Below are 13003 nucleotides of genomic sequence, written 5' to 3'. Positions count from 1 at the left end.
CTTGCGGTATAGACTGTGGTTGTGGGTGAGAATCCTCATAAGGTCAGGAGGTTGTCTGTAGGAGAGACCAGGCCTGTCACATAGGGCCTTCTGGAATGTGGCATCCTGATTAAGGATAGGTTGTAGGTCTTTAATAACGCGTTACAGTGGTTTGAGTTGGGGGCGGGGGGGGGGGGGTGGCTGTAGGTAGTGACCATTGGTGTTCTGTTCTTAGCTTGTTTGGGCCTATCTTGGAGTAGCTGGTCTCTGGGTATTTGTCTGGCCCTGTCAATTTTTTTTTTTTTTTTTTTTTTTATTTCTCCTGTTAGGTAATTCATGTTTATGAATATTTAATAGAGATCTTGTAGTTTTCAGTCTTTGTCAGTAGGGTCAGAGCAAATCCAATTGTACCTAAGGGCTAGACTATAAATGGATCTAATTGTGTGTGCAGGATGGAAGCTAGAAGCGTGTACTGTAGTGTCCAGGAAACGTATTACCCCTCCTCTAGTTACAATACATCAATAACATCTTTCTGATTTGGACCCATGGTAGAGAGACTCAAAGAATTCCACAGACATGTTAATCTGCACCCCACCATCAACTTATGCCTCGACTACTCCACGTGAGAGAGACATTTCCTGGACACCACAGTACAAATCAAGAATGGCCTGATCAGTACCACACTCTACCAGAAACCCACCGATTGCTATACTTTCCTACAACGCTTCTACCTTCCATCCTGCATAATCAATAGATAGGCCCAAAAATGCCATCACCTAATAGCTCAAAAGCTCATCACCTAATAAATTATTTTATTAGTCTTTAAAGTGCCACTGGACTGTTTTTTTGTTTTGATACAACCTCCCCAGAAAGGGCTTAACTGCCCATAACATTTGAAACCCTTTCCTAAAAAGATAAAAGTAAAGAAACTATGCCACAAGTATTTTAGAAAGTCTCTTACACATGATGTTTTTCTTTTGCTCTTAAGCAATGTACTGAGTTTGGTAAATTAGCAAGCATACTTGAGCTCTCAAATGTGTTGAGAAATAAAAAAAAAAAAAATCAGGGAAATGGATCAGTGAATGAATATCAATTTAACTTCATAAAGAACTGAATTAAAAATAGAAAAAAATAGAATATATATTGCATAATTCTTACTTTTATAACTTTATTGAGACATTCATCAGCAACCATCCTGACATCAGACTCTGCATCATCACTGCAGAGAAGAAAGAGTTCCATAGCAATACCAAGCAGTTTCTGAAATTCCGGAGAATTCCTATGTTTAAAAAAGTTAACATGTTAAAAGATGTGCTGTGGAAAGGTAAATGAAATGTTACTGTTTGTGACGATCGAGTGGATGAAGGCTGGAGTACTTTCGACTTTTCCTATTGACACACTTTGGAAATAAAAAATTATAACTGTTGTCCTTTTGCAATTAAGTTGAATTCCTTATGACCCTGCACTTTGCAAACAATGTGCTAAGCAATACAACATTTCAAAGTTCAGAAGATAAGTCCTTGCACAAGTCACCCACCACATCAGAAGTGCAGGTTAACAAAAACAATGGAACAGTACTTGGTGGAGGTTTCACTCTAGAGTGTACTGCATCACACTAAACTGAAAAGATACCATCTAAAAATCCATAGAGCACTTCTTCATGAGACTTACAGCAGCCTTGCAAAATACAACACTGACTACCTTGGGCAAGCAATTTTTTTCCTCTGTTCTTCGTGAGGGCAAGCTAACGTGTAGTCCAGGCACACAAGTTTTCATAATAATTTTACATATCAAACGTGGATTTGAACTACTGTGGCAAACTTCAAAACATGAATACATCTTATTCTTCTTGAGAATTCTGAAGTTTTAATGGGAAATTTCCAGAGAATTCTTTTGACTTTGTAGGAATGTTTTCTTCGCATTAAGTTGCGCAAATAATTCTCCAAAACCTCCATAAAATAACAAAAGAAGAATGTTACCTTGACAATCCAAGCAGGCATGTAAGTCACAGAATGTGAGAAGAAGGACAGTTAACTGATTAAGGACATCTGCCTGGGACATAGCAGACCTGGTTCTTTTCCACGCTGCACCACAGACTGCCTGTTTAAACTGAGGTAAGTCACAGTTCCCCACTTCTGCAATGGGCATAACTACTTTCTGTGACTCACAAAAGTGTAGGAAAAACCACATTTTATAGAAGAGATTGTGAACTGCTCAGATATTATGGTAAAGGGGGTTGTAGATGAGTCACATTTTTGCCTATATATTTCCTTTGGGATTTATCAACTGCTTAGCAATAGCTAGAATTATTTCACTGACAATAGTGGCAAACAGCATTAGCTGACAAGCAGATACTCATCTGTTTCTTACCTTTCTGAGGGAAGGTGACATACCAGGTTAAGGCAGTCAAAATGGCAAAGAAACAAGGTAATTCAAAGAAAACATATGTATAATTTAAAACTCAGACTACACTCTGCTGTACTCATTAAATCATTAAAAGGAACAGACAATTCTAGTCCAAGTTTGTAACCAACAGAAAAGCATTTCAAATATTACACAAAAGTTACGTATTTGCCAAACTCATTTAAAATATAAACCTAAGATTAAACTATATTTGATCAATATTCTGCATTTTTGCAAGATATTGTTTCAAAAACGAAATTATTTTACATAACTCTAATGTACTTGGTTACTGTCAAGAAATGTGGTACCAAATTTAAAAATGATAAAACAATTAAATGCGGAAAAATATTTAAACTGAACCATTAAGTCACTGGAAAGATTGTTATGGATGTTATTACAGTAGCAGTTAAGAGCCCTCGTTATGCACCAGTTATGCTGCACAAACAAGATCAATTAGAAATTAAGACCCAAATCCTGCACTGGAACCCTCTTCCTGATATGGTCCAAAGTATAGTTTCACTCTGATCTTAAGGAAGTACTAAGAGCAAGGGTGGGCAGTAATTTCTGATGCAGGGGCCTCTCCACAATTTCAGTAAGTGATTAAGGGTCACACTTTTCTACAGAGTGGGTTCAGAGTCTAGGATGGAGGTTGGTGCACAAGACAGCTTGGGACTGGGGACTGAAGTCCAGGATACAGTGGGGGTTTTTGGTTGAAAGAGGGGGTTGTGACCTGGGACAGAGTATTGGGATGCAGGGTCTGGGATAGTGTATGGGTGCAGGAAAAGATTCTGACCTGGGGGAGGGACATAGGATCGGGTGAAGGGACTGGGAGGAAATTTGGGGTAGGGTGCCAGAGGCAGGTTCTGGCCAGGAGGTGCTTACCCAAGCAGCAGCTCCTGACCAGCAGCACTCTCAGATAGGCCTGCCTGAGAACAGCCTCAGCCAATTGGCTGTCCCATGTAGCTCTCTGCATGAGGTTCTGGAGGGGTGGAGGTGTCAAGAAAAGGCCATGACACACTGCCCCACTCACAGCTGTCTCCAAACCCCCTCTATAGAAAAGTGTCCCCCTTAACCACTTACTGAAATCACGGAGAGGCCTTTGCATCAGAAATTACTGCCCAGCCTTGCTCTTTGTACTTCCTTAAGATCAGAGTGAAACTATACTTTGGACCATATCAGGTATAGGGTTCCAGTGCAGGATTTGGGTCTTAGTTTATAGTTTATGTTGTTTGTGCAAATGGTGCATAACTAGGGCTCTAAACTGCTACTGTAATAATATCCATGACAATCTTTTCACCGACTTAAAGGTTCAGTGTAAGTATTTTTTCACATTTAATATTTCGCCAGAAACTGACAACGTGAACTGAGAAATTGTACTGCACTGTCCCCATCCACACCAAGTCTCTCAGCTCCTATTGGCCGCTGAGAGATCTTACTAGAGTGGAGCCAGAAGTGACCCACCTTCCAGAGCAAGAGCAGGCCACAGGCCAGATTAAAAGGGCCAGATTCAGCACACAGGCCATGTCTCCCCAACCCCCAAAGAATAAACAAATAGCAAATAAGTATGTTTAGGCCAATACTTCTCCAAACAACTACTTGTTTTGGATGTCCGACGTGTGACAACTTTTAAAAAGCCTGATGAGTATGAGCCATAACACATTTTCTGCAGAGCTTAAGTTTTCATTTAAAAAATAAAAGTGACAAAATGGGAAACAACAGTAAACTAAAACAGTGTTTTTCTTTCGAATTTGCAAATATGCAATTCTAATATTCTTGGCACTCTCTCACCCCTGCCAGGCAGCAACTCAGCAAAAAAGATCTTGGTCAATTCCAATACTAATACTTGCATTGTGGAAAACGCTTCATGCCCCTATCAGGAGTAGGCATGCTAGGACTATGCACACAATAAAGGATAGCATATTCTCCAAACATCTTACACCCTAAGCAAGCATTGTTATTCAGAGCTTGTGGGAAATAAGACTGTCAAGAACCATGTTATTTTCGTGTTCCTTCAAAATGGCAGGAGCTGCAGCAGCGACAGATGTGTAAGTTCACTGGGGAGAATAAGTCAAATGATGTAAGTTGGTGGAAGGGCATAGAAAGGGGAAATATAGCTTTTGCAGTAGCCAGGTGGCCCTGAAGAAAGAAAGACGAAGGTTCTGCCTGCTTCCACTGACCAATACTTTTCATATCTACAAACAAGTTGACATGAAAGATTAAACTCCCAAGCAGAAGCTGGGGACTAACCCATTAAATTAATCATTAAATGATTAAAGTGGAAAAAAAAACAAAAACCCACCAAAGTAACTTTACCTACATTCATAAAATGAGTTCAGGATAAACAGATGTCCTATTACCTTAGAGACTGAGCAACTATGTTTTCACATATTGTCAGGCAGTGACTCACTCGATCTTTCTTGGTAGCTGAAAGTTCTTTCTTTCTAAAATTAAGAAGAGAATGTAGTTTGAATAAATCCAAATAGCAATATGTCAAATGAATCATTGTTAGTTTGTGTGGTATGGCTACTTAAACATTGCTTTCCTTACTGTGATTCAGGTCTGACAGGTACATAACCAGCTATTTTCTTTGCCCACATTGGGGCTGTTATTAATTTGTAAGTTAAGGACTGATCTTTTCCTCCATTTCCCTGCTACTTTGTGATCAACTTAGCTCTGCTTTGTAACATACCGCTCTTAACAGACCTGCATCACAGCAAGCATCCATTCCAGACAAATAAAATGGATCAGAACTCCCTATGGTGCCCATAAGCGATATTAAATCAACCAAATTATATCTGGAGGAGACAAAAGTCATTCTATCAGGCTGGCACTTCTGCAAGACGAGAATCTGAGGCACAGTCCTGCTTTAAATACTTTTTTCCTACTGTGATAGTACATAAAAAGCCCAACCAATTATCAAGATCCAGTGAAGCAATACAAATACATTTTAAAATAAGTCTTTGGGTCACGAACTAAGTCAAGTTTCAATAAGCAGGGATAAGAAACAACTAGAGGGAATGGGTGAAAGAGGAAAAAGTAGACTGCAACAGAAACCCAGTTATACAAAATAACTATAGAAACAACTGGATAGCATATGAAGGTACGCTTGTGGTTTTCTTTTTACAGTTACAAGACACACAAGATATTTTATGTTGTCATATTTCAGCAACCCTCAACTGGCCTCATACCTAGATGCTAACGTATTATCTTCCTTAAGGCCTCAACTCCAGAAATGCTGAAATGGAACTGAGGAACAATAAAGAAACATTTCCCTGATCTGGCTGAGCATGTTGCCTCTAAAGAAGACTTGCTTGGACTTTTTTCTTTTCTCACAGAGGGAACTAAATTGTATGAGATTACAAATGAGTGACAATCACCCAACACTGGCAAATCAACCACAGTAATTGTTTATGAGAAAATTATATAATTAAGATAGTCTTCATTTATTTTTAACAGTCTGGTAATGCTGTTCAGCCAGCTGCCAGATCTCCAGGCTAGTGAGTCACAGAAAACAGTTTGAGGACTGCTTCTCTAGCAGTTAGTTCCAGGCCACATTGTGCCAGCAATCAAATACAGCTGACTATTCTGACCTGGCTTCTGACAAAAACTGCATGTCCCAGATTTCCTTACTCCCAGGAGCAATGAGCTATGACTGATTTAAATATATTTATTCCCATATGCAACTAAAGATAAGATAGAACTAGTAAACCTAAAATATGCAGAGAGAATAGACATTATTGCAAACAAACAGCTCATGTGGTAAGGCAAAGTGAATTTACTATTAAGTAGTAGAAGAACAACAGCTTAAAGTAATGGTGATGTTTTGCCTCTAGCAGATTTCACTATCAGTAGTATATCCCAGTCTTTATTATAACAGGTTTTAACACAAAAATGGGATTCATCCTCCCATTTTTAGGATACGCATGGAATGCCAAGTTACTGAAATTTTCAGAGCAAACTAAAATACTGTTGCAAATATATTTCTTAATGACATCTAATTGGAATAGGCCACCTATAACATCCCATCCCCTTTCAGCTTGGCATATTTAATTATTCCTTAACTATTCCTAACAGGTGAGAAGCATTGCTTAAGCTGGGGGGGGGGGGAAAAAAAGAAAAAAATTGCTTCAAATATTGTTGTGGAATCTAACCCACCTGTTCCCAAACCGGGGGTACACCCCTCTCTTCGGGGGACGAGGGAGGGTGACATGAGGCCATGAGGAGAAAAAAATTCTCAAGTTCATCTGAAATACTCAAGTTTCTCAGCTGCATTTAATCGTCTGTTCTGTAAGCACCTGTCAGAATTGTTAAGCCATTCCAAATTTTTAAAAAAAAAAATTACTGGTTAGATTTCAACATTTGTGAGCATTATTCACTGTCACTGAAGAGTATTATACAGCATCCCTGCGCATCCTTCAAAACAAAATTAACAAAGGGACAGCTCAAGTGTTTAAAGCTAACTTCTTTGTATCATAGCTATCTCTACAAATGCTAGCGCTTTCCACCTGTATGCTCAGTTTGCTGACATTCAGTATCAGGACAGTGTCTGTATTATTTGTTATTTCTTCCAGCAGAAGGTAAATTCTGTTCTTTTCAAATTTTAAATAGTAATTATAGGCCTATAATAGTTCACCATATCTGTGTGTGTACTGATTTTCAATGGTTTATAACTGTTTTAAACAAACATGGATATTCCTTAAATTTGGCACCCAAGTTTTGGGTTGCCAAAAATTACTATTCTATGTATTATCTTGTTAATTACAGAAATTTTAACACAATTTCTAAATGGTATTTTATTCATTTTCTGTGGGTTAACAGTCTGAAATTTCTCCAATATACTGAAGGCCCAAAAGAAAAATTTTTCAGTTTTTGTAGAAATGTCTGTGGCAAAGAAAAGGAAGATCAATAAAGACTGCATCAAGTTCGGAGTCACCAATACTCAAAAAAGAAAAAAAAATTGGGACCAACCTCAATCACTGCACTGTATGCCATTCAACCCTCAGCAATGATGCCATATCTGGCTACCTAGAGAGACATCTGAAGACAAACTACAAGGCACTGATAGAAAAGCCAAAAGAGGATTTTTAAGCTGCCAAAATTTAATGCTTGAAACACACAAAGCTGGACACAGCCAGAGCTTTTCATCAGGAGACAGGAAAACTGGTGGAAGCATTTTATGAGTTATAGCTACTCATTGTCAAAGCAAAGAAAGCTCACGTGATCAGAGAGACTTGTGAAACCATACTTGTGGGGTAGTGAAAATAGTGTGCTTGCTTCTGAAAGCCAGAAGTCACAAAAATTTCACTCTCTCGTAACAGTCAACTGTCACATTGATTAACTTGCAGGGGACATGTAACAAGTTTTGGGAAAAATAAAAGCATCAGGCTGTTTGTTTCCCCACCCCCACCCCCTTCCAATTCAGAGCAGCAATACCACTTCATGTTCACAAAACTCCAACAGCTCATGTACGTATACATGACTTCTTCAGAGCCATGAAAACTGTCAATGGGCCAGCTTGTTATGGCATGAATCCTCTTCGCTCTAAGGATGGGACCACACTTTTGAAGGACAAAAAAACCCATCAATTTTCACTGGAAAAGACATTAAGATCTCCTGAACCATAACTCTATGGTTGTGGATTAAATCCTTGAGCAAATCCCCCAACAACTTCCTAGGAATGAGCTTGGAGACCTTCCCATTTTGCATGAAGTACACAGTGCCATTAAGACAACAAATAACAAAAAGGCAGCAGGTCCAGATGGGATCCCTGCTGAAATCTTTAAAGATGGCGTACCAAAGCTAATCGGGCAGCTTTACTTGCTCATCGTTAAAATGTGGATAAAGGAGGAGAATATCCAGTAAAATGAGGGTTGCCCCAATAGTCATACTCTTCAAGTAAGGAGACAAAGCAAACTGTGGAAATTGTGGTATCTCTCTCCTTCCCAATGAAGGCACAACTCCCACTGTTGCAGCAAATTTTAAGGATTTGTGCCTTCTAACCTTGCCCAAAAAAATTCTACCAGTCAAGAGTTGTTTCCAACCATGTCCACGTCCAGAACTGCAGATATGATCTTCACAGCACAGCAACTGTAAGAAAAGTGTCAGGAGCAAAACTGAACACTGTATATGGGTTTCACTGATTTATCTAAAGACTGACTCAGTGAATCACAGTGCCCTCTGGATTGTGCTTTGGAAGACTGGATGTCCAGAAAAATACATCCATGTCCTAAACGTGAAAGTGACTGCTCTAAGTAGTACTGGTTCACAGAGTGAATCTTTCAAAGGACTAACAGGAGTCAAACAGAGCTGCATCATCACCCCAACGATGTGGGCATTTTTTATTGCCATCATCCTTTACCTAATTGCTGGGAAGCTTCCAGCTGGCACTGAAATAATTTACAGAATGGGAAGAAAGCTGTTCAGAGTTAGAAGGCTCAAAGCTAAGAGCAAGATTTCCACCACATCTACTGTGGACCTTCAGCACACTGATGACAATGCAGTTTTTGCCCACTTTGAGAAAGATCTCCAAACTCCACTGAATGTGTTTCCTGATTCTTACACGTGTTGGTCACACGCTCAACATTAAGACCAAAGTGCTCCATGAGCCCTCTCCAAATAAGACACCATATGCTCCATTTATTAGAATCAATGGACTACTGGAGACTGTCAACTATTTCCTCTACCTTCAAAGTCATCTCTCATCCGAGGCAGATATTGATGCAGAAAACCAACACCGTCTGAGCTGTGCCAACGCACAATTTGTTCATTTATGACACAAAGTTTTTGAAGATGACGACATTCGAACATACACCAAGCTTCTTGTTTATCAAGCTATTATTCTCCCAACATTATTGTATGGATCTGAAAGCTGGATAACCTACAGATATCACTTCCAAGTCCCTGAGAGACATCACCAACACTGCCTCTGCAAAATCTTGAAGATCAAATGGGAAGACAGATGCACCAATAAGAGCGTTCTGGAAGAGGCAAAAAACCAGTATCAAGGCAATGATCGTATGTCAGCAACTCTACTGGATTGGTCACATTATCTAGATGCCAGACCTTTGCCTCCCAAAACAGGCCCTGTTCTCTCAGCTGAAAAGGTACCATAACGAAGGACCATGGAAGCATAAGGACTTGAAGGATACCAAAGAAGTTCATTACTGACATTGACACTTACACAGTATTGCTCAAAATGGAAAGAAGGAATACACAGTGGCACCCTGCATTTTGAACTTGCCCACCAACAAGACAAGGGGGACAAGAGGAACAGGGGGAAGGAGAGACTGGCTTTCACTCATGGTCAGTAGCTTCCTGCCATACCTGGAAATATCTGTCTTCACTTTAAGAGAGTTTGTGGTTCAAAGCTAGGCCTTATCAGCCATGTGAGGATCCATAACTCGCATGGAAGATGATCATACACAGCAACAAGTGATTGCCATCATCACCACTGATGAAGCTTAATGCTGTCAATCGCTTGTATGTTCTTGATTTGTGGATGATGAAGCTGTGAGAAGAAATACTCTTCTCAAAGCATTGAAGACCATGTCAAAGGGTTCCAATGTTTTGGCAACAGTTTCTAACTTTTTTCAGTAAAGTGGTCTTTCATAGGAAGAGCTAGTTGATGTTTCCACTGACAATACCCCATGGTGCTTGGCTCTCACAGCGGATTCATGACACCGGTCCAAGAAAAGAATCCAGCCATAAGTGGAATTCACTGCGTCATACACAGACAAGCCTCAACTGCTAAGACCCTTCCAAATGACCTGTGTAAATTACTAAATTTGGCAAAGTTGTCAATTTTGTGAAGAGGAGTGCTTTAAATATAAAAAGCTTTTTGCAGCTCTCTCTGAAGATTTGGAAGCTGATCATAAATCTCTCATTTCACATGGAAGACTGCTGGCTCTCGAAAGGAAATATGCTGAGCTGACTCCACAAAATCAAGCATGAAGTGGAAATTTTTCTCCAAGGTCACAAAAAAAGAAGAATGGCCTGGTGTTCTCACAGACTAAAAGTTTCAGCTTTCACTGGCATATCTTGTGGATGTTTTTAAGGCTACCACCAACCTCAATTTCAAGCTCCAAACAAGAAACACAAACATCATTGCCTACTACAATGTAATCAGCTTTCATGGAGAAAATTCAGCTTTAGAAGTGACTAAGGTCAAGCTAGAAACTGAGTTGTTCCATCATTTCCACAAACTCCTAATTGAAAAGGAAGATACTGATCAGTATTTGTACTCAAGTACTGGGGATTAATATGACCACCAATGTAAAAAAAAGGCACAGGTATGCATACCCCATCCAAAATAGCAGATAGCTTATTTCAAATTTGGTAAACCTCATTCCACAAGGAATACCACCTATTCCAAAACAGATATTTCAGAATAGGGGCTGTGTAGACAGGGAACAGGGGCTATTTAGGAATAGTTTATTCGGAAATAACTATGCTGTGTAGATATAGTCTAAGAGCTAGAGAGATTTTTTCAAAAATTACTGGTCTGCTTCGTTGGCTGGTAAACAGAGTTGCTACTAACATGACCACTTTCTAGGAAAAAAGAGAGAGGGAGGGAGGGAGAGAGAGAGAACTGTTCCCCCCCCCTTTTTTTTTTTTGAATATTCAGGTTGTTCTAAATACTCTTACGGTTCCTAAAATGGTGTATATTATTGCACAAAATGTAAGCTTTAGCAGGTGCAGTTAGTGGTACTTACTGGTGGTTAAAAGGTCTGAAAGAGTTAACTAGCCCCATCAGGTGCTATACGAAGGATGACCCAGCATCTGTTTTTTGATAGGAATGGCTGGTTGAAAAGGGATCCTGGCAGCTCCAGTCAACATTGTTGACTGGGCCATCAAAAATCCCGTCAGTGGCACAGTGGGATAAAAGTGGGCTCTCTACCTGCCCTGGCTCCCCAGTTTCCTGCCCGAAACCAATGATGGAGCAGGGGATGGGTTACAGGGTGGCATAAAGTATGACAAATTAATTACCAATTTAAAAAAATCTGAAAGCATTTAACCTACTGACTTAAAAGCAACATCTAAGATTGTTATGACTGGATTAGAAAAAATATTTTGCTTTGTTTACCGTACACCTTTAACACTCTGCATAGTCAATTATCCTCATGTAATTTCTCATCTTTCACACAGCTGAGAACACATTTAAGGAAAGAAGTTGTAAACAGACAATGACAAAAATGGTAAAGGAGATATTACCTAAAAACTGTATACTGTTGTAAGATTTTAAAACTGACAGCATATGTCTAGCCCAATTTTTAACAACTGCAACATCCAATTTCCTGCATTAATGGAAAAATGTAAAAACAATGGATTTCACTCTCTCAAAAACTTCCCTTTGGGAAAGAAGTCTCAACACAAGTCATCTCAACACAAGGTTTGGTTGGTTGGTTTTTTTGGAGGACTGAATAAAGAGAATTAATAAAAATATTTTGAAAACAACTTTCATATTTAAGAATGCTAAAATATCTTTCACATAAGCAATTTTAAGCCTACCTCCAACACAGACGTACACAAAATAAAAGAGCAGAAGTTTCAGAGCAAACATCAACACTGCTTGATATTTTATCACAGAAATAATGAAAAATCTCATGGCCAAATTATACAGTTGGAAGAATGAGCAACCAAGTGAAATCTGACCAAAAGGGCTTTGAATAATACCAGTAGCACTTGGAAAGATACAAACCTGTCAGAATCTCCATTTCACACTACTTTCAAGATAGCAAATTAAAATTTTCAAAACTACCTAAAGTGGTCTAACAGTTTGATTTAAGAGCATGTTGACTTTAATTGGACTTAGACTGTAAGTCATTTATGTGATTCTGAGAATTTTAATCAAGTATGTCCAGCATCAGCACAGTACCTTTTAGTACCATAGGAGATAATGGTTCAGTACTGACAGAGGCAAAAATGCCATTTACTAAATCAGGTTACATTTGAAAATGACTGTAGATTCATTAGATAAAAAAGTATGCCAACTAAGCTGCTGAATATGGTTACATTTCTACTTTTATTAATAAAGCCCTGCACAGATGCAAGTTTGTATCTGCATCCACAAAAGAGAGACAGACACGCACAGATATCCCCAGATTTACAGGGCTCTCATCATTAAGCCAAAGACATTGCAACCCCAACCAAGACTCAGCATGTCTTCAAATTCAATTGACCAGGCTAATCCAAACTCTAAGGAAGACAATCCACTCTAAAAATCTGCAATCAATGAACTGAGCTAAAGATGGAACAAAAATTCATTCTATTCTGAAAAGAATGACTCAGACTGGATTCTAAAAGAAGAAAGTGTACTAGGAATGCAAATATTTCACGAGCCACCATATGGATAATCTAATTAGCCTAGATCAGGCGTGTCCAACCCACAGGCCGCATGCGGCCCTGGACAGCTAGTAATGCGGCCCCACAAGATCGTAAACTTTTAACATTATGTGATTTATATACATTAACTATATTACATATTTTATATGCGGCCCAAGACAATTCCTCTTCACTCAATGCGGCCCAGGCAAGCCAAAAGGTTGGACACCCATGGCCTAGATGAATGCAAAGAAAAAAAAGCAGATAACTACTCCTTTTACACAAACTTCTATATTTTAGA

At 39.1% G+C, this 13003-nt stretch overlaps 1 protein-coding gene across 7 annotated transcripts in view; it reads right to left on the bottom strand.

The window, feature by feature from the left end:
• HTT (huntingtin) overlaps positions 1-13003 on the bottom strand; it is a 168339-nt gene that overhangs the window by 150213 nt on the left and 5123 nt on the right. For all 7 annotated transcript variants that reach the window (XR_012645326.1, XM_074992401.1, XM_074992396.1 and 4 more), the window contains exons 2-3: positions 4740-4823; positions 1138-1258 (exon numbers count right to left, since the gene is read on the bottom strand). Coding sequence is in view for 6 of the 7 variants with exons in the window: in XM_074992401.1 (XP_074848502.1) it covers positions 1138-1258; positions 4740-4823 (205 nt within the window). In the remaining variant the exon portion in view is untranslated. The remainder of the gene's footprint in view (positions 1-1137; positions 1259-4739; positions 4824-13003) is intronic.

This window comes from Carettochelys insculpta, chromosome 4, assembly GCF_033958435.1.
Source record: "Carettochelys insculpta isolate YL-2023 chromosome 4, ASM3395843v1, whole genome shotgun sequence".
In the NCBI taxonomy this organism is placed as follows: domain Eukaryota; kingdom Metazoa; phylum Chordata; order Testudines; family Carettochelyidae; genus Carettochelys; species Carettochelys insculpta.
The sequence above is the reverse complement of the archived record's forward strand: the minus strand, read 5'-3'. Positions and strand labels throughout refer to the sequence as shown.